The 26013-nt window shown below is 48.6% G+C and overlaps 3 protein-coding genes across 16 annotated transcripts in view; 1 reads left to right on the top strand and 2 right to left on the bottom strand.

Moving 5' to 3' along the window:
- The window catches only part of MPRIP (myosin phosphatase Rho interacting protein), an 88506-nt gene extending 78756 nt beyond the window's left edge, over positions 1-9750 (top strand). For all 10 annotated transcript variants that reach the window (XM_054842422.1, XM_054842419.1, XM_054842421.1 and 7 more), the window contains one exon: positions 1598-9750. In XM_054842422.1, the coding sequence (XP_054698397.1) occupies positions 1598-1669 (72 nt within the window). In that variant the 3' untranslated portion in view covers positions 1670-9750. The remainder of the gene's footprint in view (positions 1-1597) is intronic.
- A 360-nt stretch (positions 9751-10110) lies between these two features.
- Positions 10111-13565, bottom strand: PLD6 (phospholipase D family member 6). The gene is made up of 2 exons (XM_054843062.1): positions 11509-13565; positions 10111-11424 (listed from the first exon to the last, which is right to left on the bottom strand). Exons 1-2 carry the CDS (start codon positions 11918-11920, stop codon positions 11183-11185), a joined length of 654 nt encoding a protein of 217 aa, XP_054699037.1. The 5' UTR covers positions 11921-13565; the 3' UTR covers positions 10111-11182.
- A 123-nt stretch (positions 13566-13688) lies between these two features.
- On the bottom strand, positions 13689-25402 carry FLCN (folliculin). Of its 5 annotated transcripts, none has more exons than XM_054843057.1 (12): positions 25178-25402; positions 24029-24307; positions 23067-23213; positions 22175-22396; positions 21532-21692; positions 20718-20809; positions 19777-19967; positions 18501-18614; positions 18012-18135; positions 17532-17663; positions 15954-16059; positions 13689-15159 (listed from the first exon to the last, which is right to left on the bottom strand). In XM_054843057.1, the coding sequence occupies exons 2-12, from the start codon at positions 24275-24277 to the stop codon at positions 14958-14960; spliced, it is 1740 nt and encodes a 579-aa protein (XP_054699032.1). In that variant the 5' UTR covers positions 24278-24307; positions 25178-25402; the 3' UTR covers positions 13689-14957. The 5 variants fall into 5 exon arrangements, with proteins under 5 accessions (XP_054699032.1, XP_054699034.1, XP_054699033.1 ...); XM_054843059.1 differs by lacking the exon at positions 25178-25402 and adding an exon at positions 25069-25160; XM_054843058.1 differs by lacking the exon at positions 25178-25402 and adding an exon at positions 24870-25120.
- Positions 25403-26013: the final 611 nt, after the last annotated feature.

Below are 26013 nucleotides of genomic sequence, written 5' to 3'. Positions count from 1 at the left end.
AGGCCCAAAGTAAACTTCCTTTAGGAAGTGTGTGCTCAGAGACTCGAATCCCAAGAGACTCTGCTGCCCATTGAAAAGAAAGCATACAGCATTTGTAAATTCAGACCAATCCATGTTAGTGCTTTCATTTCCGTGCTGCTTCCCAAAGCCGTTCTGTATTTGTGGGCCTGTGGGAGGAGAAACATGTAAAGAAATACAGTAACCATGGGAATCTGCACAGCCTCAGGCCAAGTTTATCATGGAGTCCTGCCTTGATAAACACAAGTTAAACAAAACCCAGCCCCAAAGTCTAACCTGCTGCTGCGATTGTACAGTCCTCTGCCACTGCAGTCAGGGAAGTAAAAGCAAAAGGGGAGATGGCCGCCCCTTGATAAAGTAAAGGGGCTTTGCGTACAGGTCTGTGCTTTTGAATTGGCCACGTCTTGGTCTGTAAAGGAAATAATCTTCCAGCTGCAGAGTGAAGTCCTTGCAAGTTGCAGGAATTGGCTTGCAGGCAGCGGTTACCTGTGGGGTAACTGTCCCAGAGCAGATGCAGCCCAGCAATGAGAGCCTTTACAGCGCCTGGGGGCACAACCAGTGCTCTGTGGGCCGGGGAGATGTCTGTGCCTCCTCAGCAGCAACAAGCAGGGACAACTCACTGGTGCTCTGCTCCCCTGAAACTCTTATCCCATAGCTTTGGTGCTGCAGGTAGGAGGGAAGGCTGGCTTTAGACTTGTGCATCTCCTCGGGCTAGTTTCAGGTTAAAGCTGTTGTACAGCGGGCAAGCAATTTGCTTCTGGGTTTCTACCCCTCACATTGTTGTTCTCCTGGGTCCCCATGTGTAGGCAAGAGATTTTACAAATCCAAATGCCGAGGGCTAGCGGGGTGGCTAGCTGAGTGTCGTGCCTTGAAATCCGGATGCTGCATCTGAATTGGATCAGCCATCAGATCCTGCTAGACCTGAAGCAAGCATTTAGCGAGTCCTCTGTCTAACCCTGTGCAGTAGAGGCAGCTTTGGCTTGGGAGAGCCCCCAGGCTGGGATTAGAGAAAGGGTGGGATTGTCATTGGCAACAAAAATGCAGTTTCCAGGGCTGCTTGAGCAAAGCCTGCACATTGACCGGAGCCAGGAGTGTCCCAGACGGATGCATGTTCAGTTGGTGCTGCAGTGGTGTGGACAGGCGGGGAGGAACGGCATGCAGGTCCCGCTCAGCAGCGTGGTGCTTTAGCATAGCAGATCCGAGCTGACCTGCCGGGGCTCCTGCAGTGCTGGAGCTCCACTGAAATTGCCCCAGCCACCGCTGCACCACAGGCTCCGGGGGTCATTTTCTGAGTTGAGCTAATCCCGCTTTCAGCATGGTGTGCCTCTCATTTGCTGCCGGTACGTCACCTGGTTCATTTGCAATCTCACCCTCTCTCTAGGCGCCATTCACGAGTAACCGCCTTCCATAACCGTGTGTTTTCTCTTAGCATGTCCCACTAATCTCTCCGCCAAGGAGGCCATTCTCCTGCTGCCCACGTCTCCTTTGCCTGAGCATCGCACCCTTTCCGTGTGTCAGATGCCCGACGCTGCCTCCCGCTTGCCCGTGTCCGACGCTGTCTGTCTTTTGTCTCTCCCAGAGTCTGAAGGAAGGCCTGACTGTGCAAGAACGCCTGAAGCTTTTTGAATCCAGGGACTTGAAGAAAGACTAGTTCTCCCCGCTCCGCTTGACCACGCGCACCTCCCAGCTTGAGGCAGCACAGCACCAGCACCGTTTGTCTCTCGTTCCTTACGACTGTCCTTGCTGTTGTTCGTCTTGACACCCCTGACGGGACCTGGCGCCGTGGTGGTGGTGCCCCCCGCCGCCCCCTCGCCTCCCCGGCTCCTTTCCTTGCTTGTGAGATGCTCCAGAGACTCTGAGAGGGAGAGGAAGGGATTGGGGTGGGTTTTCCCCCCCCCCTCTCTTCGGCGCTTTGTAGGAGAATCCTTCCTTTACTGTAAACCTTTACACTAAGTGTCAGTATTAAGGCTCAGTAGCCTGTTAATAAGCTAGCTCTGTCGTACCAACCGTTTTGGTATGCAAGCAGGGCCTGGGTGGTATCGGCCATACCTAGCTCTTACTGCTGTCAAGAGACCCAGTGCTCAGAGCACGCCAGGAGCCTAATCTAACCATTGATCTCGATTGCATTACTTGCACCTACAAGGGGGGAAAACCTGGGGGAAGCTGTCAGGGAGCGCAAGTCCGTGCCAGCGTACGCAGCCTGGAGGTACAACACTGACATCTCGCTGGAGAAGGATGCAAGAAATGATTCTCCTGCCCCGTGACTGTGCCGTATCCTGAATGTAGGCGATACCGAAGCCTGGTGAGCTTTGGTGGCTGCCCGGGTGGTTGTGGATAGGGAGCTGCAGATACTCACGTGCACCGTTGAGTCCGCCCCATCGGCGTGTCTTTGCTTCCCGTCTCGCTGGTGGTCGGAGTCGGTGTTTCAGGGGCCGAGCTGTAAGATCACTTTCTTGCCTCTGTTAGATCAAGCCCAGCACTCTCTTTTTTTTGCTGTTACTCCCTTCCTCTCATTGAGTCCCGTGTATCCCAGGGTCTGTGCGCATGTGAAACTCCCTTTTCCTAGTCAAAGGAAAGTAGACTAGAAAGTAGAGCCAATATTGACTGAAAATGCACAGTGCTCAATGCATATAATGCTCCTTTTTTATCAGCTTCTTGAATTCAACTCTTCTTGTCAGCAGGGCAGCTCCTATTTTAATTCTTTAATCTTTTCCTGAAATAAAAATCTCAAAACCAGTATGTGCTTCAGACCTTCTCAGTCCTAATAGCTTTTGTATTTAAAGCGTACAATTTAGCACCATCAGGCCGATAAATGGATACAAACGAAAAGTGAGTTGAGGGTGCTGGTAGCACTAGATGCAGCACACAGCCAGCTGAGCAGAGACTCTTCCTAGAAGAAGCCTACGCTGCCTTGCAGCAGGGCTGCCCAGGCACAGTGGCTTCATCCTGGGCTAAATTTCAAGACGCCACCTGTAAAGACCCGAGGTCCTGCCTCACCGATCGCCTTGGCCGGGAAGCAGCGCTGGCACGTTGGCTTCCCGGCCCCGTTGAGCCGCCGAGCGACCCACATCACATCGGGCTGGGCTGTTAAAGATACACCCTAGCCTTCACGTGGAGCAAAGCTTCCTCTTGTCTTTTGGGCGCTTAACATGTGGTTGAAGCAGGCAGCTCTGTGTGCTTTTGCAGCTGATTTTGGGTCCATTGTTAGGCAGGCGGTACAAACACAGCCCTCAGCAAACTCTCACTGCCGCTCTGGAGCGGTGAGCACCACGGGGCTGGTGACAGCCATCTCCAATCCTGCCAGGCTGGACCACAGCCGGTGCCAGAGAGCTTTCCCTCATCCTCCCAAGTCTCTGTTTCAGCCACCAGACCCTCAGCAGGAGATGGCATCATCTAACCACGGCGTGAATCAGGTTCTCATCCAACTTGTGTGGCCTTGCCATGGCCAAGCGCTCAGCTCAACACCTCCCAGGAGCCCCAGTTGTCCCCAGCCAAGATGCCAGCGCTGTGCAGCAGGCAGAGCACATGCGGGGATGCTCTCCCGCTGCGATGCTCTGTAATCTGTGCCTGGGTGTACACGGAACTCCTGGAGATAGGAGCAGGGTAGGAAAAGATGCACAACCACTTGGATACAAAGGCTTTTCCCTTGTCAGCAGGCGTGTGCCCTCTAAGATGTTTTTGATGTGCAGCCACTCGCCCTAATCCGAGCTCACCGCAGCGCTTTCCATCATCTGAGCACTGAAGGACCCAAGAGCCTTCCCAGCTGTGACCCATCTGGGCCGCCTCTCCGATCAGCCGCTCCCAGGAGTCTCAGTGTTGTTCCTTGGATTGTGTTTGCTTTCACCCATCAGTCAGCGGCTGCCTTAGTCCTCCTCCCATCCCACCATGGAGGAATGTGGCCTGTGCACACAAAGCTGCTCACCATCAGCTTCTCACCTGTATGACAGGAGTCCTAACTGGGGAGCCCCAACATGGAAATGGGCACCTTAGTGCTATCCTGGGGCTGCGGACATAACATGCTGAGCTAACTAGTGGCCATCTAAAGCAGAGACTGTTGTTGATAAACCCATGTACGTTGGTAATACTTAGCAGTGGCTTTTTATAGCTATGGCGTGGGGTCCTGCTTCCTTCCTTCCAGCTGAGGACATCCAGATGCAGCCCTCCCTGCCTCTAGCCCTTCCCAAATTCAGCCTTCTCCAGGTCAAGTGTGAATGTGTTGTGCTTAGAAGTCCACTTCTGGAAGAAGAGGGTCTTTTGTCACTAGTTGTGTGCGTGGTTTCTCTCTCTCTCTCCCTGCCGGCATCTTGCACTTGACTGAAGCGAGAGGTCTGGGTCTCTGATATAACTTCACAGTTGGGTGAAGGATGCGTGTTTGGGTCCCCATGCTCACAGCAGTTGGGAACGTGACACTTCAGTGGCACCTACGACCAGTTAAAGGCAGTCTTTGAGTTAAAGCGGGGACACCAATGCCTGCCACGCAGAGTAGATTGCAGGAACAGCAGAGACGTCGGTGCTGTGGCCCAGGTTCATCTAAATTTGGGCTATCACTTGGGTGGGAAGGTGACTGTATTGTGTACACCTTTCTGACCGTGTCAGGAGATGGTCGTCTGGCACAGGTGCCTGGCTTGGTCCCATCCAAAGTCATCCATGCAGCTCTCAGCAGGGATAAGCTTTAGATTTCATCCCTAGCTGCTCCGGGTCCATGCGTGGTGAGCTCTGCTGTCTGGCAGCTCTGTGCCCTGTGATCTGGCAGAAGCCTTGGGGTGCAGCATCAGGACAGTGCGTTGGTCTTCTCATTGTCGTTGCTCTTCCCTTACAAGACATCACTGGCTCCAGGAGGATGCCCTCCTCCTCCTCCTCTTCTCTCAAGGCACCTGGTGGGACTTTTTGTCCTTTTTACCCAACTGAGCTGAACATGTGCTGGTCTCTTTCTGGCCATGTGGACGCTGACCTTTCTTACGTCCCCTAGCAAATCCTGCTTTTTCTTTGCATACTTCATTTGCCTAGAAGCACTTATTTTAAGCGTGAGGACTAAAAGTTACATACTTTGCTATTTGCATTGGCATGTCGGTGGTGTGGAGGACACGAGCTGGACCCTTTCTGATACAGGACCATGCCACTGAGCATCGTGAGGCTTCCCGCGGAGGGATGTTTTCTGCTGTACGCTTGTTCATACCAAGAAATCTTCCCTTGCAGCTTAGTGTCCTGTCCTGCCTGGGACTGGGTATTGAGCCTAGTGAGTAAGAGCACTTGATTTCTTTGCCAGCGCTCCTGCTTCGAGCTTTATTTCTTATTGTAGGGAACAGCTGGGTAAGTGAAGGGCAGACGCGGAGCGATCCAGGCGGGGATCATCCCCAGCTTTTGACTTGGCACGTGTAAATACATGAATATGGTGATTAAAGAAGAGGGTGAGGATGGGCAGAAAGGCTCTGCAGTGTGGTGGCAAAGGTGGCAGCGCTTGGGTGGTGGATAGTGCAGGAAGGCTGAAGAAGGTGCAGTGAAACAGGGCACAGGGAGCTGTGCAAAGTCGGTGGGTACTGAGGACAGGGAGGGTCCAGAGATGTGCTTTCTGCTTGTGCTTGGGCCCTAAATTGCCCTGTGAAGAGAGGCTGCGAGGGGTTATTCTTGTTTGTATATGTATAAAACCATACTGGTGTTTGGCAGGGGGAAATGTCACCCAGGAACACTTGTATAGCTCTTTTCCTTCTCTGTGTATGTGCCCATACGCTAAGCAAGGGATCAGCTGTAACTTCTGGGCCACTTGTGTGAATTCTTCAGCTGAGGTAACACACACGGTGTTTTGCATCTCTCCGGTGAGGCACTGCCAGGGGATCCGGCACCAGCAGGAACGAAGCTGGACTTTCTTCTTCTCTCTTTCTTCTAGTTTGTTTTTAACCCTGTTGTACAGAAACATCAGTCCTTGCATCACACTGCCCTTTTATGGGCTCCCTGAAACATCTGACAAAGGATTTGGATTAAGGTTTGCTAGGACACCTGCGTGAACAGGATCAGAGCCAGGGGATCAGCTTGCTCAGAGGTTTGCTGTCGGGGAACTTTGATTTAATACATATTGGCCAGCTTCTTGGGACCTTCACACGGCAGGTAAACCAGGCAGGTTTGCTGGGGGGAAAAAAAAACCCTGGCACTAACTACAGGTATAGCTGAAGTAAAATGTGTTAGGTGGCAGGAGGACAGCCCCAGGGAACACAGCGTGTGGAGGGACGGGTGGGACTCGCCACCATCGTCATGGGGTTAGCAATGCTTAATAAGCCAAATGCATTAATCTTATTGCTGAACTTCATGGGTTTAAAGTATTTATCCATAAGCGAAGGGGTCTTTTATGAACACGGTGGGGGGTCTCATATGCTGTGGCTTTTAGGAGCAGCCATTGCCACTGGGGAGTTAGGCTGGAAATTAAAGCAGAGAACCCGGCTCTGCTGCTCAGAAGGTGCGTCAGAGGCTGAGCAGTGGCCTCTCGGCATCGCCAGGATCAACTGCACCCTTTGGGGCAGTACTTCACCGGGTGGGACCGCTGCATACGATGTCTTAGGGCGATAGCTGTGAGTTCTGGAGGTCACAAAGAGGAGGAGAAGGAGGGATGATGCCGTGGCGTGCCTGAACTACTGCTGCAGGCTGTGCTCCAGGCTTCGGGCTCTGCTCCGCTTGCCATCTGGCAACTATCTAAGCATCGCTCCAAAGCGAGAGGCGGTACCTTACCTGCCTTTACATTGAAGAGAGAGAGGGAACTTGCAGCACCAGTAAATAGCTGAAAACTGAAATACTTCTGCAGAGAGCAGTGCTTTAAAAAAAGGAAAAAAAACCCCAGACATCTGGAAAGCTTTTTCCTGATAGCAGTGGTGCTTAGTTATCCTTTCGCTTCTTCCTGCTCTAGGCTTCATCCATCTCTCAAGATAAATCAGTGGCTATTTAAATTAGAAAGTGTGTGGAAAGGGGGAAGAAAGCATGGGGAGGAGGGTGAGCAAGAGGGCGAGCTCCCCGCTTGCACTGGAGGCTTTCAAAGTCCGGCCGCATCGTCCGGCTGCCCAGCGTGGCAGTGTGACACGGCTCCGGCCGGGGGCTTTGCCTTTTGGCGTGGCCAGGTGCCGGCTGCGCACGACAGGGCGAGTCCTCGTAGGTGCCCTGCTGCAGACGCTCTCCAGGACACCGTACGTACAGGGTGTAACACGTGGAGTGCAAGCTGCTGCGGTTTACACAGTTGTACGCTACTGATAGTACCGAAATGTGAGGTCTAGGAAAAGCCAAGTGCACCGAAGGTGCAGACACAGATGCTCCAAGTAATTTTTTTTCCTGTGCAAAATTCTCCTGTCATTTGCGCCATCTCCCCTGCAACAGACTGACTCTGTCTTTAAACGTGACCTTTTCTTTGCCCGCATATAAAAAAAGCAGCAAATTGTGTTAATTTCCTTCAAAACTAGAACTGTGTGCTGGCTGGCAAACCAGAAAAGTCATTTTTGGTTTGGTTTTTTTTTTCTGTATCAGAGGAGGACAGGACTGCATTAGTAGTGCTGCCCCCAGCATTGTAACACGTTGCTTGCCCTTCCACCAGGCCTTTGCATTTTTTCGTGGTTCAGATACATACTTGGTTTCTTGTGAACACTTAAGCACATGCGCGCTTGGTGTAGCTTGCCTTTCCTCTGTAATATTTTTTCCTTTTTTTTTCTTTTTAGGAAAAAAAAAAGCTTTGTTATTCTTTTCTTTTAAAAAAGTAATTTAAAACCTGTATAGTATTCAGAGCACGCAATGTAAATATTTATTACTCAGAAATTAGTGGAGGGTTCTCTTTTGTGACTAACTTGTGGTTTTGATTTTTAAATCTTGTTCTAACACAGACGTCCCACGCGGGGGCTGGGAGAGGAGCACCGAGTGTAATGCGTCCAACCCTGATAAACTGTTTGTTTGGTTTTGATGACTGTTATAAATATCTTTTCAAACCTTTTCTGCTGACCTACACCTTTAGTTCCGACAATCCCCGTCCAAAGATTGTGTACAGGCTGTTTGAGAACTGTAATCTTATTGCGCTATAAACCTGGGGTTGGTTTTGTTTGTTTTTTTTTTATTCAGAGAACTCAGTAATCTCGTATTTGATGGTGGCATTCACACCGTGCACGTGCAGACTGTTACCGATCGTTGCACAGAGCAGCAGCACCTACTCGGTGACAGAGCACACGCAGCTGCCCTTGCACAGTAGCTGCGGGCTGTTGCAGTGAGCGCGAGGCACCGGAGTAACGCTGCAACTCGCTTGTGCAGCGCATTCAAGACGCTCTTGGGCTTCACAAGGGAAGGACAGACCCCGCTGTACAGACACAAATCCTACAGCGGCACGGACGTGCGCTGTAATTACAGTACGTAACTGTTCAAACGTAACTTTCAGTACAACGTAGCTACTACTGAGTTTTAACGTAGGTACAAAGCATTTCCTACAAGAGGATCCAACGTACTGCCGCAGGAGCAGGGAGCACCAGGCTGCAAACACTGCGGGGGTCGGCCCCAGCGGTTCGCCCTGCCTCAGTTTGAGACTACTAAAAGAAACCGAGGGTGTGGGATTTACTAGCAGAAACCTGATGAGCCAGACTAGTTGGTACCAACTGAGCTAAGCCAGCTGGCCGTGAACTCGTAAATAATGAGTGCAATTACGATTATTTTCTTCATGCTTTCTTCACACGCTGCCTGTGTGCAGGACCGACAAGAACACTCACTCTTTGTTCAAAACTAGAGACAGCAGAGTATGATGTAAAATACTACAGACTGTGGTAAGTAGAAAGCAGATACGAATGCGCAGCCTTTCACCCGTGTCCACCCTCCTGGGACCTGGAGTTCTGGATGACTTGAGATTTTAAAGAATCATTTATTTGAAAGGATGAAGCTTTGGGGAGGAGAAGGAAGCTCGGCCAGTCTGTGGGTGGTATCTGAAGCGGCACTGGTTGTTGTGGTACTAATGGTCAGTCATCCTCCACCATCCTAATGAGAACAGAAGTTTGTCTTAGTTCTGAGCACAGCTTTAACAGACAACCGACCCGTAACCGAAGGGGACTCATTTTGGCTTAAAACCACGCACATACCATGCTCTACTGCTTGTGCTCCAGAAATGACCCCAAAGAATTGTGAGTAATGATGATAAAGAGTAATTCCCTGGTTTCTGCGACGATACGACACAGCGGCCAGCCCTCCGCCTCCACCCTGCGATGTGGCCGAGCGGCAGAGCAGGGCGGTGGTACCCGGGCAGCACCAGGATGCCGCAGCCTCGCGGGTACTGGAAACCCCCCATGGCTCAAACCCAGGGTCCGTCACCGCGGGGCGGTGGGGAGAGGAGGCAGCGCAGTCGTCTTTGCGCCCCGTCCATCCACAGGGCGGAACGGCCTCTTTTAAGGGGCATTTTCCACACAGATTAGTCCAGGAAATAATGTCTCAGACGTCGTATTTTCCCTCCCCAAAGGGGAGCGGGTGTTGGAGGCTCCTGTGTCTCAGTATGTGTGAGTTCCTCCCTCCTTCCTGTCTCCCTTCCACTCCAGTTTATTTCAGTGCTTTTTTAAGAGCCACTGGTCCTGATCAACTGCTCACTGTAATAGAAGAGTCACTTTTTCTCACAGTATTTATTCCTTCCAAAATCTTGTGTGACATGCTAGGTTCCCATGGATGTAGCTGATCATTTTTATTTTGTAAATATAATTACCTAACTTTACATTAACTATATCGTAATAAACTATTTTTGCACCACCCTTTGCATGCTGCGTAGTGAGAGGTTTCTTTCAAGAAGGACACTGGTAAAGAATGGAGCAGAGGCCAGAGCCTGAAAAATGAGTGAGCTCTTTGCTGTTAGTCACACTTCACAAAGAAAATGCAACGGGTAGCAGTTTAATAACCACGTCAACCACAGAGAACAGTAATGCTTTTTCCCCCAGACACATGCCAACTTTCTCAAACCGAATAGAACAAATCTGCCACCTGTTGATGTTACTCCTTGTATCCTAAGTAACACCTAAGGATCTACAGAAGTTTTTAATTATTTGGATCTGTGGAACAACCAACCCATAGGACTGCCTGGAATGCAAAAACCAGAAGACGATGTTGAGCTTTTCTGTGAAAATGGTTTATTACTAGTGCCAATCACAGCACCGCTGTATCAAGCAAAACTGGTAACAAAATGTTAAGACTTTTTTTCATTTTGAGGCACTTTATATTCAGTATAAAGTAATTCTTACACAGATGCTATTTAGAGTTTTGAAATTCCTGAGTTTACACCCATCTTTGTTCCACCCTGAACTGTAGGGACAGAGATCTTACCATATTATTATTCATTATCTCTTGCTATTCACTCGCTGTCCCCCACCCTGCTGCTGCCAAACACAGGCGGTTGAAGTTGCCGAACCAGAGCAGGACACGGTGTCTCCACCGGAATGAACTGGGGTTTCCTCCCACCGCTCCACTCTGGAGCCGGTGACCCGACTCCAGCCGTGTCTGCTCTCAAGACAAGACCAGCTGACCCCAAAGAACAGTTTCTCTCTTTTTCCAGACTTCCCTACACTTGCTTGCTGGAAGACAAGCTGTCATTAGTATTTGTTCTCACACTTTTACACTGGAACTCTGCTCATCTTAAACCAAGGGAAACGGATACACAATCAAAATGTACTTCTAATTTAGTATTTCCCACAAATTGCATTTTACAAACTTTCAACAATGAATGCCAACAAGAAATGTAACTAAGGTGCTTAATCTCTCTATACAAACTCTAGCTTTGCTGTAGCCCTCTTAACTCTTCTTTAGAGTTACTGGACAGGAGCCATTGGGCTACAATTCCATTCTGCAGTATCCCAAGTTGGAAAATGTCCTTTTTGCCACTGAAACACGTACCCAGCACTGCAGGAACATACCTTGTCTGCGCCAGGGCACGGCAAAAGCCTGCCTGTAGCTTTAAGTGCTATCAATCAGTCCTATCACACCTATCCTCACAAAACAACTCACCAACCAGTTGGGTCAGCCCCTCTAGCACGGGAATGACCCACAGCAAGGGATCTGTGGCACTTCAGGGTAGAGAGCACTTACTTAAATTACACTCAGATGGGTAATACAATGATGGCTATATGTAATATTAAAGTCCACAAATGCTAGCTGTTAAGTACTCTACCAGCCCTGTGAGGCAGCTAAATCATTTATTGTCTTTGGAAAAAAATCTGTAGTTGATGGGATTGTACTCTTCCCAAATCCTTTCAAACTCATCCAGAAAAGGCTTCACATACTCGGCGTCTTCCACGACCAGCACATTCTCTCGGTTGTTCTGGATAGCTTCGGTGGTCCAGTTGAGGGAGCCTGTGATGAGCATCCTCCCGTCCACGATCGCAAACTTGTGGTGCATGTAACCGTTCTCCTGGTCATGGCGCACCTGGATCCCTACCAAGACACAACCGAAGCTGTCACCCAGGCCACAGCCAGCCCTGCCCCGCAGAGCCCCTCGCCCAGGGGCGGCCGCCTCACCCGCATGCCGGAGGCGGCCGATCTGGGAGCCCCGCAGCCCCATGTACTGCGCGTCGGTGACGACGCGGACACGGACGCCGCGGCGGTGGAGGAGCTGGACGGCGCGTCCCAGCTGCGGGCTGGAGAAGGCGAAGAGGCAGATCTCGAGGGAGCGGCGGGCGGAGAGGAGGCGCCGCAGGAGGCGGCTGAGGGAGCAGTCGCCGCGCGGCAGCGGGCAGGGGCAGGGCTGGGCCGCCGCCCCGGGCCCCGCCGCCTCGGCCAGCAGCTCCTCGGTGCAGCTGGGCCGCGAGGGGAAGAACAGCACCTCCCGCACGGGCCGCTGCCGCCGCCGCCAGGCCGCCAGGGCTAGGGCCAGCACCGCCGCCGCCGCCAGAGCCAGGCCCGCCCGCCGCTGCGCGTCCACCGCCCACATGACCCCGCCGCCTCTGCCGCGACGCCGTCCGGCGCATGCGCGGTGGCTCCGAGCAGGCGAGCGCGGCTGCGGCGGGAAGTTTCTTGAGGGAGCGTCCCGCCGCCCCGGCCGTGGGTGGCGAGAGGCACCGCGCCGCAGCAGCCTCCCCGAGCCCCGACCCCACCGCCTTCTCGGCCTGCGGGGGGGACTTGGGCTGTTGTGGGGAGAGCTGGGGCTGCGGGAGCGACGGATCGCGGGCTCCGCTGAAGAGCCGCTCCCATCACCCGGGCGCACCTCGTCTGAAAACACGTCCCTCCTCACCGCCTGCAGCCCAGTGACCGGCTGGCAGCCAGCTACGCTGCACGTACCCCAGACCCCTTTAAGCTGCGTCCTGCAGCAGGACTACTGCAGAAAGGCTTTGGCTGTCCCTGCAGCCCCAGCAGCTGGTCTCAGCCTGCAGCTGCGGTGCTCGCCTCCCTCCCGGGAACACACCGCTCAGCCATGCAGAAAAGGAAATCTCAGCGGAATAAAGAAATATCCTGCTTTAATCAGTTTGTCTTTAAGGCGTATCGTTTAGAGGGAAGGAGAGTGGTGAAAGATGTCTGCAGACATGCTTTTTTGTTAATTAAGTTGTGCCAAGAGGAACGTGCGCATTCCAGCTATGGCTGACGGCAAATCGAGCACCCGCAGCCTGATCTGCGGGAACTTGCCCAGGCAATTATTCGGTAATCCCGCGAACAGATCTGTTCTGGCAGGCAAGCACAGCGGGTTTTATGCTAAGCAGAAACCCCGGGTTCACAGACTTCAGCAGCTCTCCCCCTTCTTTCCTGTGGTTATTTCATACGTGTTAAGTCAGTGGTTTCCTTGCCCTGGCTCAAAAATGACACGTTATCCAGTCTGGTTGTCCGTGACACAGCCCTGTTTTGGATCAGGACGGAGACAATCGATGTTGCATACAGCTCCCTGCTTACACAAGCGCAAGGAAGAAGCAGCCTCAAGCCTGACCTGGTGATCACCTTTTTGCTGTTTTGGAAGAAACCCCACCTCTGTTCAGAAACACGGGCTTTGCTAATGGGTGCTTATGCACCAACTGCGGGTTAGACAGACTAGTTTTAATGTGGGATTGCTTGGGAGAGCTATTCTTCAAAAGGTAAAAACAGTTCAGCAATCGAAAAGGTCTAAATGCCAAATAATGTCTTACCTGTTGCGTTACACAGCTCTGAATTGGATCATAAGTTTTCAAGTAGAAAAATAAGAGTACTACATCATACAAAAGGTAGCCACGAGAACAAGCACCGACCTAGTACTACAGATTCGGACTCACTAGTGCACGCTTTTCTAATTACGTCTGTCCCTTGTATCCCACTATCAGTGGGCTTTGTTTTCCCCTCAGGAGTAGCACCTAGCACACAGGAAGCTTCCCTTCCTGTGGAGAGAGCTTGAGCACCTCTCTTGTCTCCTGTTTCCTTACTGACAATGGGGAAATTTTTGCAAACCCTGAAATTAAATAAGCGGTTAGTTTCTGAAGGGACAGAGTAATGCCTTTTTCCAAGCATCTGTTTGCTATTTGAATATCCTGTGGTTATTTTATGTCCAGTCAAGCATTTTAAATTAATATATCTGAGCAACTCTGCTCCGTAGGTACAAGAAACTAATACATACACAGTTAAGGGGAAAAGACCTGTTAAATTCTGTAAATTAGATCAAGGCTAAGATGCAGGAATTACCTTGTGGATCAACTGCTGCTTCCCCGCACACCCGCACATTGCAAATCAACACAAAACTAGTCTTTGTCCATTTTACAAAAATAGCTCTTAATGAGATTTAATGCCTGTCTCCATATTACAGATGTTCCAAACAAAAATCAACCTGCATATTTTATACATAAGAACAGAACTCGTGACAAGTTGGAACATCCCCTCTGAACTTTGAGTCTCGTTCGAATGAGTGTAGAAGGTCACCTGGGTAAAACCTGCCTCTAGATTAAAAACGTCTGCGGTAATGTCAAGTTTTCCCAACAACAATCCAGAAAAAACCCCAAAAACAAACAAACAAAAGACTTCACAACAGAAACAGTAATTCCTTACAATACAGATAAGGAATATCTGTTTAGGTAATTAAAAAATGCACCAATGTTTCCATGAACTATTAAGCATTCAAAATGGCTACTATAGAGTGATATAAGAAGGGAGCACCTACAGGTTGGATCTTTTCTGCTTAACTTAATTAGGAAGTTAGAAAACTATTTCTGAAGACAGAAGAACACCAGCAACCTTATCCTGGTGAGGTTATCTTCATTACCTGGAAGTTTTGCAACCACAGGCAAAACAAGGCGAGTATTCTACCCTCGAGAGAGGCAAGCAGGCTGCACACTTTGAGCTTCTTCTATTACGATTCCCCCTCCCAGACAAGATTTCCAAAGCAAATGCTGAAACTGTGTCAAGTTAAGATATAAATAAATAAAGTGGAGTGACAGGACTCCAATAGGATATCCTGACTTATGCTACAGCAGAAAATAGTCTCTTCTTAAATCCAAGCATAAAGTGGTTTGAAATAATTTACACGTGATCCATACCCTGTGACATGTCACTTATTTTTGGTTCTTGTTCTCTCAGGCATTTAGGAGATTTATGTGGGATTCGGAGAGATTAACTGTATCCACTCCCAGGAGTTCTCGATGTTGTCACAGGTATCCAAGTCTTGCCAATGAAACATAAAACTGAGGTCTACTGCTGCACCATAATGCTTAATGAGGACAGTACAGGATTTTAATTACTTCACACTGATTCTTTGAGTGTTGCTGTATTTTAGTCTTGAGTGTGGAGGTCTAGATTTAGAGTTGAGTTTCAGGACAGACAGCAGCACTATTTATCAGCACTTATTAGTCCAGTCTCACAGCAATTAGAGAAGACTCAAGTCACTCTTCAAGTTAGTTTGAGGACCAGAAGAATAGCGATGAAGTTTCACTATCCGCCTAATGCACATGCCGCAGGCTCAGCAGTGGGAACTTGGGGTTCCCTGCTATTATCTGAAGGCAGCAAGTGTGGTCGGGCACCCTTTAGTTCCGGGACTCTGAGGACGTTGGGCTGCGAACTGTTGACATCAGGTGGGACTTGTACGTCTTGCTCAGGCCAGTCATCCAGAACTTGAGAAGCTTGACGTTGTCCTCCTCCGCAGCTCCCAAAATGCTCAGCAGTTTTTGCGTATCTTCCTTGGGTCTGCTGTCCACTTTAGTGAACTTAAAGAGGACCTTCACTTTACTGCCGAAACAAGAAACTCCTGTCACTATGACAGTGGACTCACATGCATCAAACAGGGAACAAGCAGTAACTGTAGCTTCTCTTGGTACCTACTGCAACTAAATGTTAATAAAAGCTTCAAACAACATCCCATGGAAACTATTCTCATGCTTTGAATGAAGAAAGCGGCGGGAAGAAGAGGACAAGAAAAGGGGGGATTAGTTAGGGGGATTATTCCTTTCAGTAGTAATATGCATAATTCTAGTTTGTTTTTTCATCCTAGTGGAAAGTAAAACAATTAATTGTGACAACTGGGAGTCTCCCTGGGAGACACATCTAGTGCCCGTCTGGCCTTCAGGTAAATTCACAAAATCATAGTGTTCCATGAATTATTTCACATGACTGTCTGGTCTTCCTTTATAACTGCTTGCACCTTTGAAATGTAGCGCCTGAAGGTGCAATCATGACATCTGTTTGGCATGTTATCTGCACTGGAATATAGCGCACATTGACAGGCATATATGTATTTGCATACTTAATCCTCGTAAGGTATACAAAGGCAGACAAGTATTGTCACGTCGGTAATCTACAGATGCATGAACTGAAGCGTAAAGGTTAAGAACCGCTGAAAGCCAAAAAGAGAGTTAGGACTAGAGTAGAACAACTCCGATATTCTTAGCTCCCAACAGTAAAGCCAACTAGTCTCAAGACTAAAGCAGAAGTTACCTGACTACAGGTTTGTCCTGTACTCTCCTGTAACCGTTCCAGGATTAGTGCCAAAGCTGTTTCTCTGAAAGCAATGTAGTTGTACTTACTTCATCCACTCCTCCTTCAGGCAAACAAGGCACTGATCCACAACATCTACAGAAAGGTTCTGGTTGGTCAGGGCGGCTTCGATCTTGTTCAAGATTGTAGGGCCAACTACAGGGTCAGAAAGAGAGGGGAAAGGGTGAGAAACAGGACACACAAGCTACAGCTTACCTACTTACACCTTTACTAGGAATTGTTAGCAAAGACTAGACCATTTGTTCTATGGCCTGTTGGAATTACAGACAAGAATACACATTTGTTCCACCTCTTATTCTGTTCCAGAGCACTTGCCTGCACTTGTTGTTCACCAGTAGAGTCTGGTGCATTAATGCAGCTTCCTCTATATGCAGAAAGCTACGTTATTAATAACAGCACAGCCAATTTCAACATAGAATTTGGTTTGATTAGTTCACAGATAATAATCTTCCTCGGGTCAGGAAGAAACCTACCAATTCTACAAGGTGGAAAACTATACCCCCCAGTGGCCTGCCTTGATTTCACTTCCATGGAAGAGGAGCTAAAGATCATCCCACTAGAAAAATGTCTGATTCATGAAGCAACATGGAATTTTGTGAAGGATCCTGGGACATGCACACAGGTACAATATGCATACATATATATAAAAATATCAACCCTCAATTTTATAGTCTCCACTTACTCTTGATTTAATGTTCCTCTTGTTAAGGGTGGTTCCAGGATACTTAGTAAAAAACCAAATGGATAACCAACCCAAGGCATTCCTTTCCTGTACCACCTTTTGGAATTTCCTAGGAGGCTATTTTCCCAGCAGTCCATGGCCTAATAAGTTTGATGCTGTGGTGGAGAAAAGATCCTTCAGTGACTATTTTTGTCCAGAAGATTCTGGACATGCCACTGGTTGGATGCAGAGCAGACTACTGCAATTGTACATGCAGGACCTACAACAGCTCCTGGAGCACAGGAAGAACACTAGAGAGAGTGTCTCTGCTTTGCATTGCACCTATACCTTCAGAGGACAGAGCAGGAAGGATTAGCCATCTGTGAAGTCTTTTGAAACAGTCAATGAGGCCAATTAATCTAAATTAAGACTTCCTAGAAAACACGAGACTGATGGACCTGACTCAAATCACATCTAGCTGCAAGTGTTCAAGTCCTTGAACAAAGTGAGGAGAAAAAAATAGGTCTGGGATTTCTGTATCAGTCATACTTGTCTATCAAGTGGAACATGGGGGATGAGTAATGTCATGGTCCTTATAAGCTAGACTTACTCAAAATAAACACACAAGTATTCCAGGATAGAAAACGTTCATTGTGGGTTACAGACAGATTTCCCTACAACTGCTACTGTTCTCATGTTACAAAATTCGTTTCTCATTTCTGAAAACTAATAAGCAAAATGCTGATCAGGGAAAGCAAACCCTTTGTAATTAAACAGACTCTGGTAAACCTCACCTAAAATAGCAGTACCCCAGTTGTATACTGACCTGGCTTTCTACTCAGACTTCTTTAAGGGCTAGTACACGAACAGCATAAAAACCAGTTAAAGATCAAGATGCTCTTTAAACCTAAGTAATACAAGTTCTTTCTGCTTTCAAATCACCCACCTCGATCTGCGGCAACAGGGCTACCGCTGGTGACAACAAACTCATACTTGTTGAGGGACTGCTCATCATCAAACAGGGTTGGGTAGAGACTGGACCGGGTAGCAGTGCGAACTTCCACAAGGACTGCAAACTCTAGAGCAACAAGAGCCCAAAAGAACATTAACTGTACTAGCCCAGATTCTAAAATACAGCTACATACCCTGCTCCAAGAAAGCACAGCCCTCTCAGCTTACAATACTTGACCCAGCATTAGCCTTTTCCTCAGTAGGAACCAGGGCTGTCAGCTATAGTAAGATCAGTGCTCAAAGCAGGTGCCCTGATCAGGCACGGATATGGGGAAAACAAACCAAAGTGATACAGGTTTTAGTTCATGCAGCACTGTTAGGCTATCTGCCAATACTTAATTAAAAAAATAAATACAAAAATCTTGTGTCCTTTAACACAAGATGATAGGGAGAGGGTTCTGCACCAGGTTCTTACCAGATGATAATATGTGGGATGGGATTTGGACGTGTGGGCTAAGCCCTAGGAAGTTACACCGATATGCCTCTTCATATTGGTCACTGTAGGGGATGATCCGCACACAACCAACAGGCAGCATGGTCTAAAGAAGGAAGGAAACATGTCAAGAGAAACACTGGAGCTAAACTAGCGAAGTACAATTTTCTCCCTGACTTGGACAGCCAAGACGCAGAGCACTGCTCATGCAGACGCTCCTGATTTGAGGGATTAGAAGTATCCTACTCAGCTTGAAAGACTATGCAGCTGCTGAGGACAACCAAGACATCCAAAGGTTGAGGGTTTTTTGTTTGGTGGGTGCTTTGGGTTTTTTTTGTTTGTAGAAACAAAACCACACAGAACACATTCTCTACAGGATTACATGTCAAAGACAGGTCATTATGAAGGCTGGACTACTAGAGAAATATATGTAAAAATATGCAGCCAGGAAACAAAGGAATAAGTTTCTACCCGTAGCACATCAAAAGCAGACTGGACAAGATCTGAATCTCGAGCTTTCCAGATGACCTGGTTCCCCATCAGAACATGCCAAGCCAGCATGCGGAATGCTGATGCCCCAAGAACCTGAAAAAAAAAAAACCAAAACATTCTGCATTGGACATTTCATTAATTTTCATAACCAGTCTGCCCTGTCAAAAACATGACTGTCACATAAGAAAATGGCTAGAAATGAACAGCAGAAATGAACATGAAAATTTAGCAGGTCTTGTGCAGAGAGCAACAGCTCTAAACCACAGCACCAAGATCAAGTATTTCTTTGGCAGGCGCGAAAGGTGTCAGGCAAAACAATATTCGCCCCCATCTATGGTTTCAAGAACAAACAGCAGCAAAGTACCACTTTGCCAACATGCCTAATCGATGATCCAATTCACTATCAAGCACATTAAGAGAATTACAGTTTCATTTCTAGGTTGCTCCAAATTCTTCAGCGCTCTGGCTGTACAGCATCAATCAGCCCACTTGTTGGCCAAATTAGCAGTTTTGTTAAGATGGATACAGGCTGTCTGGGACTTCTATTACATGATAACAACTTTCAGGGATTTTGCTGATCTGGGTTATGTTCACAACAGCAATTCAGGCATGAAAGGTGACACAATATTCTTAGACAAGCCTCTGAAGGCACACACTTTCAATACAGGTGTGTAGTTCAATAGCTTGAAGTATTTTAAATTAGAAGACAGTAGAACAAAAGGAGGCTAAAGACATAAAGTAGGTATTTGTCAAGAGTGTCCAGGAAAACAAGCTGGTGTGAAAGAGGCTGTGGGTCAAGTGCACTGAACCTTCCCTCTCAGCCAGGTAACTGGAAGCACTGGATAAAAGCTAGATCTGTACAGAACCAATTGTTTTGTTTGTACATGATTTTTTCTCCTCTGAAACACTTTTAAGCAAATAATACTTGGCTTTGAAAATGCTGCACGACCTCTGCATTAAATTATTGTCACTATTCTTGGGAAGAAGAAAAGTGCAGAATTTAAGAGAAATCATATGATCCCATCCCACATGACCAATGATCACTAGAGGCCCACGTGATCTCAGAGGAAGGGGGAGTCCTCAGAGATGCAGTTAAGGCTGTGTTACTAGTTGTGTAGGCACTGTGTTGAACACAGAACCAGGAAAGAAGTGCAGACTGCAGGAAATAAACACATCTTTTCAAAAAACATTATCAGGAGAAAAGAAGTTAGTAGCTCGTGAATTCAGCATCAGAGTAACTGTGCTCCTCTCTTACCTGTCTCATGTGCCTGAGAGAGCGAAAGACAGACAGCCTTCTGTGAGCTACATTCCAGCTGTTGCAATCTGGCATCAAAGATGTTTCAGGTGAGCATTTAGATAGCTCCTGCCCTTCCACAACATCTTGCTGGGAAGAAGGCTTCTCTTCTTCCTCGGAACCATCCCAGCCTTCCGACTCTTCTTTCAGGTCTAGCAAAAAACAGTAGAGCGGTCATAAAAATTGCTGCTCTCTAGGCATGGGAACTGCCTCAGAAGTGGCTACACACACTGCAGCCCTCTGATTTTGGCTATATGTGGGGAGAGTTCAGAACGCAGTGACTGAAAGTAGAGGTGTCACAGACACACCTGAGGTGGTAATGAAGTTTCATAGTTCAGACATACTATAACCACTGAAGGGTCAAGAAGGAATTTTCACCTTCTACAGGACACAAAAACATCTTTTGACCAGCTATGCGTTCTCTATTCTTGCTTTAAAAGTCATAGCTAAAGCTTTGAGGCAAGTTTTGTAGCTTCTAGTCTAAGTGGATTAATAAAAAATAATTCAATGCAAGAAAAAATTATGATCCTTTGATTTTAGAAATTCTGTAGAAAAAGGAGCAAGAAGTCCATGTGTTGTGACTGAAAATTCTTCTGGCCATAGAGATTCACTGGGAGGGCCAACCGAAGCCAGAGAGAACAATAATCATGATGACACAACACTCCTACACAAGTAACAAACCCCACACGTGCATGCAGAGAGCCTGCGGGGCCAAGGGCTTTGATTTCACATTCCTGTCAGAGTCATCTCCGTATAGGAGAGCACGTCAGCTACTGCAGAGACTACCACTAAGGTAAAGCTGATGGGAGATGGCTGCACTATGATGCAGACAATAGGACTTGGTGGTTTACCATCCAAAACATTCTCAGAGGGTCTTCCAGCTCTGGAAACTTCGATCTCACCTGCAAGTTTTTCCATCTGAACGAGAGTGTCTTCTGTTGGTGCTCCCTCCAGAAGCTTCTCTGTAAGTCGGCTGCCACAAGCTTTCAAAAGCCTGGAGACATGGAAAGAAATAGAAGTAGCGTTCACTAAGCCTACTTGCTAGGTGCAAAAAATCCCAAAAAATGACTTGGTGCAACAAGCTCAACAAAAAAATCCAACTGCTAACCAATTTGTGTTTCCTTTCAACACATCTCCATGCTTTCCTCAGTGTGGTAACTATCAACCCATTTTATAACCACTGTCACTGAAAGTCACCGAAAGGCCTACCATTTTGCGATTACTTTGTGCAACATACTCATCCCCCACCCAAGTCACATGCCAGTGTTGCAACCCTCCCTGTGGCATCTTTCCAGGGAAGTATGATGAGCGAGTCAGGCACTGGAGCAACTGGACTCCCACAGACATACTACTGTGCCAAACGGTGTGAATCCAAGGTACAACAAGCTGGGGGTAGGAGTGTCTTTTCTCGCTTTCTTCCATACTTACTTTTTTAACTGCAAAGCCTTTCCATCTAAAGAGACGTGGTTTTCATTAGCAGCCACATTAGTACATTTACTTCACAGCAACAAGAAATTGTTTTGTCCTAAAGGCATCAGCAGGCTGTTGTCTTTCTGTGCTTAGCTCTTTCCCATTCAGAGACTACTTAGCAAAGTCCAACTTACTACCTCAAGAAAAAAATACCCAAACTCTCAAATCACATTTCCGCCCTTTCAGAATATGGCAATATTCTCTTTCTGAAGGACTTCTAGAAGTTAGATACACAAGTGGCATTACCAAGCAAAGGACGTATGCAAACATGCCCACAGGTTTTCATCGTTGGTCAGTGACGTTAAAGAGCGGGCTGCATTGCCGTTCCGCTGGTGCAGGAAGGGAGTGAAGGCCGTGTTCATCCGCTGGGCACGCTGAGGGCACCCGTACTGCTCTGCTTCGAACACCTACACCACAGAAGAAGGGCAAGGTAAGAGACTGAAAAAGATAAAAGCTTACATAAAGCTGAGCCAAAAAACTCCAACAAAAATATAAAGCGAAAAGGGTGCAGTGCACACAGTCATCCAAAATACATTGTAAATTACGGGAAAATAGAGGGAAGGGACATCTTATTCTTAGATTGACTAAAATCATCATTAAGTAACATTTGCGCTCCAAAACCATTGTCCTTCACAACTTTAGTTACTTAAATTCCTAAAAGAGCTATTGTCTAGCAGTTAGGAACATGAAAAGTGTTATGAGTGGCTTAAAATGAGAGAGACACCCTATTCCTTCTCTCCTACATGCCCAGATACGTACCATCCTCTTGTCAACCCTAATGACCACCCTGGCTACAATGAGCTGGATCAGCTTCTTGACTCAGCTATAAATCAACTATTATAATGTTTTACTAAATGTTGAGTCAAATGGACTCTGTGCACTGACCTACCTTAAGTGCTTTGCCCTGAAGCTCATCAATGATGCCTCTGATTTTTCCCAACAAGAAAGGCCACGAGTTGATGAGGTAAATCCGGTCCATCATGATAGTGATGATGCTGTACCAGCGCTGGAAACCTCGAGCCAGGCTGTCTTTGATAAAGAAGGTGTGGCTGAACACAAAACCATGCTGTTCATCTCCGAAAAAAATAGGGCCTTCACGTCCTGGGCAGACCTGAAGGGGAGGGACACATACACCAAAGTAGTTAAGCACGTCACACAGCTGAAATGGTAATAAACTGAATAAAGCTTCCTGCTCTCTAACAGAGAATAAAACATGCCTTTTTTAGGCTACTATCCCAAATCCAGGGTCAAACAGACCTCCACAGGTATCCGACAAATACTACAAAACCTTCAATTTAACTGTACTTTAAGAATTCAGCTCTATTCAACTACGATACTGTTGAGAATCCACAAGGGATTTTGCTGATCCTGACACACAAATGCTCATTAATCTGTAAGGTTCTCCCTTCAATTCTATGAGATGTTGAATGTTAATGGTCTACAAAGATCAAATATTTCTTGGCACTGAACAACAGATACCAACGTTTTTACAAAAACAATTTATCTTACATATAAAACCAATAAACACATAGGAGTAAAAACAAGAAAGGGAAATTTTTGGTCTCACAAGGTGAGAGGAAGGAATCCTCAAGTTTATCAAAGATCAACCTTAAAAATTCCCACCAGTCCTGGAATGAACAGGATGTGTCTGTCTTTCCAGCTCCTTTCCCTCCTTGTTTCAGGCTGCACAGAGCAGCCAGGCTCAGCAAGGCGCTATCTTGGATTTGAAACGATACAAGAGGCCATAAACAGGTCTTCTCCCTGTACTCCAAGACAATTACCTCACAGCTCAAACTGCGAACACAGGCCTGGCGCACAATGCTGAACAGCTGGGGGTGGTTTGGGTGCTGGTGACTGACGTACTTGATTGAAGTTTCTTTGTCATGGCTGACGTATCCAGGATGTCCTCCTGCAAGAGAGCGGCAACCCTGAAGACAGAAAAGCAAATCCAGCCATAAATGAGCATGCAGTTATCTAAGGTTTCCAAAGGCCTCTGCATATTCCCTTCAAACCGTAGGGAAACATTACTTACACATATAGATAAGAACACAAATACTTAGAAGTCAAGAAATATGTCACGGTCAGGATTTGAACCCAGCTCCTCACACAGAACTCTGTGCGATATACCTCCTCTGCTCTTATGCTCATCTTCCACTATTTAATTTGATTGTGAATCTGGTGCTGGCTCTACAAGTGGTAAAATTCAGTTAACGGCAGCTGTGAAACCAACTGGCCTAACAAAACTGGCCATAACCTAAAGGACAGTAAACAACAAACACCTCAGAACAAGTACTAATAGTAGACAAGCATGAGAACAACTGTGAACATACATTTTCTCCACTGTTTTAATTGCTTTTACATTTTTTCTATTTCCTAATCAATACTGCTCTTAAAATTATTATTTATAAATTATCAGACCTAATCTAATAAAGTGAATGCTCTTCAAGGATGAGGAGAGCATTTCTCAGCCACAAGAGAATCACAGATCACAAGGCTTAAAGAGACCTCAAGACACCATCTTGCCAAGGTCTACATACTCAACAAGAGTTCCTTCATCCTCTTGTTATGGATCATTACAGTTTATGAGTACTCGGAGATCTTCTGGTACTAGCAGTTACATACAAAAGGCATGCAGTTCACTTTTTTTTTTCCCCTCTCTTAATTCAATTTGCATTACAGAATCCAAGAGCCCTTTAGTTAAGCCAAGGGCCACCGATGTCCACACGCAGATCTTCGCACTTGCCTCACACATGTCTGACTTCTTCGGCCCTGGGCTGCTGGAGTCGGCGCTGGCACCTTCTGCTGGGCTGTGTGAGCGAATCCGACTGCTCATCTGAATGCCACCTTCTTCCTCTTCTGCCTGCTCATTCTGCCCAGAGATATCGCCACTGCTTGCGCCTTGGGGAAGCGGTGAATGTAGAACCTCAGTACAAAAAAGGGTGCGAGGACCGTGGAGCTCACAAAAATGGCAGAGAGCAACAATAGCATTCATGGTGAGAGCTCAGCACATGCGTCAGGCCTCCTGCAGGCAAGGAGGAAAGCACACAATATTAGCACAACAGATATTAAAGCATCTCTTAGTCCTCACTGATCCAAGTCCTGCTCCATATCCCTCCAGGAGCGGCTGGCCTTAAGCTCAGCCTATGGGACGAGCACAACTCCACCACGGGGTGACCTGACCAAGGACCAACCCCTGACGGGATGGGACTAGAGCAGACCGATCCCCCCGTGCCCGGGTCCCTGACTCTGAGCCGGGATACCTCAGGCCCCACGGGCGTGGAACGGGACTGGACCGGACCCCCCCGTGCCCGGACACCTCCGGTCATACGGGGCCAGGCTGGGTGCTGACAGACCAGTCCTCCGTGCCCGGACACCTCGGGCCGTGCCGGGCCCGGCGCAGCCTCCCAGAGGCCTCAGGCCGTAACGGGTCGGGCCCGGCCCTGCTCAGCGCCCCCGGACCCGAACGCCTCAGGCTTAGCCGGCCCCGGGCCGGCCTACCCTTCCGAGCCCCGGCCTCCCCGCTCCGAGACCGACCCAGCCCAGGTTCCCCGTGCCCGGACACCCATGTCCTGGTCCCTACTCACCGCAGCTCCGGGCTCCCCCGCCCCGTCCCGTGTCAGCGGGCGCCTGACACAGCCTGACCCACCGGCCCGTACCATCCCTACCGGCAGCTGGGGGGGGAAGAGGGGCAGACAGCTTCCCGGCTGCCAGCCCGCCGCCGCCACGGAGCGGCGAGGAGAGGGAGAAGAAAGCGGGAGAGAGGGAGGAGGAGGCCGTTCGTACCGCGGTACCGAGCCGGTCCTTCCTGCTGCCCTCCCGAGGATCCCCCCCGGGTGCGGCAGTGACTCGGCCCACGGCCGCCCCGTCCGCAGGGGCTGGGCAGAGCCATTACCTCAACGCGAGAGGGGGGAAGATGAGACGATCCGGAAGACGCCTCCTTCTTTCCCTCGCTATCCCCTGCCCCGCTGCGGGGCCGCAGAGAGCGGACAATGGGGTTCGACCCCCGGGAGCCGAGAAGGGACCAGCCGCCGCCTGCGGCCCCGCAGACGCTACACCCGGAGCGGGCTCCGCTCTCCCCGCGGGGTGATGCGGGCCGCACGGCGGGTCACGTGACCGGCGGCCTCCGGGAGGGGACACGGGGCGGGGCTCTGCTGAGGTGAACCGCGACCCCGCGCCCGCCTGGGGGCGGCCGGTCACAGCGCGGGCCCCGGTCACAGCTACCCGGTGGTAGGAGCAGCTTCGCAATCGGCTCCCGCAGAGCCCTGTTACCCTCCCGTGTCCCCCGCACAGCGTGGCTGGCGTGCTCACCGCAGGCTGGGCCCGACTCCTCCCATAAAGACGCTCAATAGGAGCGCTGGCCGTACCCAGCGCCTGTCCTAACTCCTTAAACTACTCGGAATATCAGATCAGGGCAGGCGAAGGCTTCCATCAAGTATTGTCTTTTCCCACCCCCTTTATAAAGCAGTTGTATCAAGGTGTTTCCACAGGTAAAGCGCCCAGGTCAGAACTCCGAAGGAAGGGCGCCGACACTTGAGTTAAGCCCGTTCTCGGCTCCTCAGTACAGATAGTCTCTCCATTAAACTACTCCAGTTTCTCTTTAGGGGATCAAGCTTTATTAAAGGATTATTTATCTCTAGAAAACTATGATGGAAAGATAAACCAAATTCCATGTGAACTATTAATCTCCCTAGGCTTAAAGTACTGGACACCCTTTCCCTTTACATCAGG

This window comes from Grus americana, chromosome 15 (assembly GCF_028858705.1).
Source record: "Grus americana isolate bGruAme1 chromosome 15, bGruAme1.mat, whole genome shotgun sequence".
Lineage (NCBI taxonomy): Eukaryota > Metazoa > Chordata > Aves > Gruiformes > Gruidae > Grus > Grus americana.
Note: the sequence above shows the minus strand (reverse complement) of the source record. Positions and strands in the feature narration are given on the sequence as shown.

Coding starts and splice junctions, on each gene's coding strand:
- PLD6 (XM_054843062.1), bottom strand. CDS start 11,920: ATGTGGGCGGTGGACGCGCAGCGGCGGGCGGGCCTGGCTCTGGCGGCG. Junction 11,425..11,508: donor CGGCCGCCTCCGGCATGCGG/GTGAGGCGGCCG, acceptor GTGTCTTGGTAG/GGATCCAGGTGCGCCATGAC.
- FLCN (XM_054843057.1), bottom strand. CDS start 24,277: ATGAATGCTATTGTTGCTCTCTGCCATTTTTGTGAGCTCCACGGTCCT. Junction 23,214..24,028: donor AGAAGTCAGACATGTGTGAG/GCAAGTGCGAAG, acceptor TTCTGTCTTCAG/GGTTGCCGCTCTCTTGCAGG. Junction 17,664..18,011: donor ATCCCACATATTATCATCTG/GTAAGAACCTGG, acceptor TTGTTGCTCTAG/AGTTTGCAGTCCTTGTGGAA.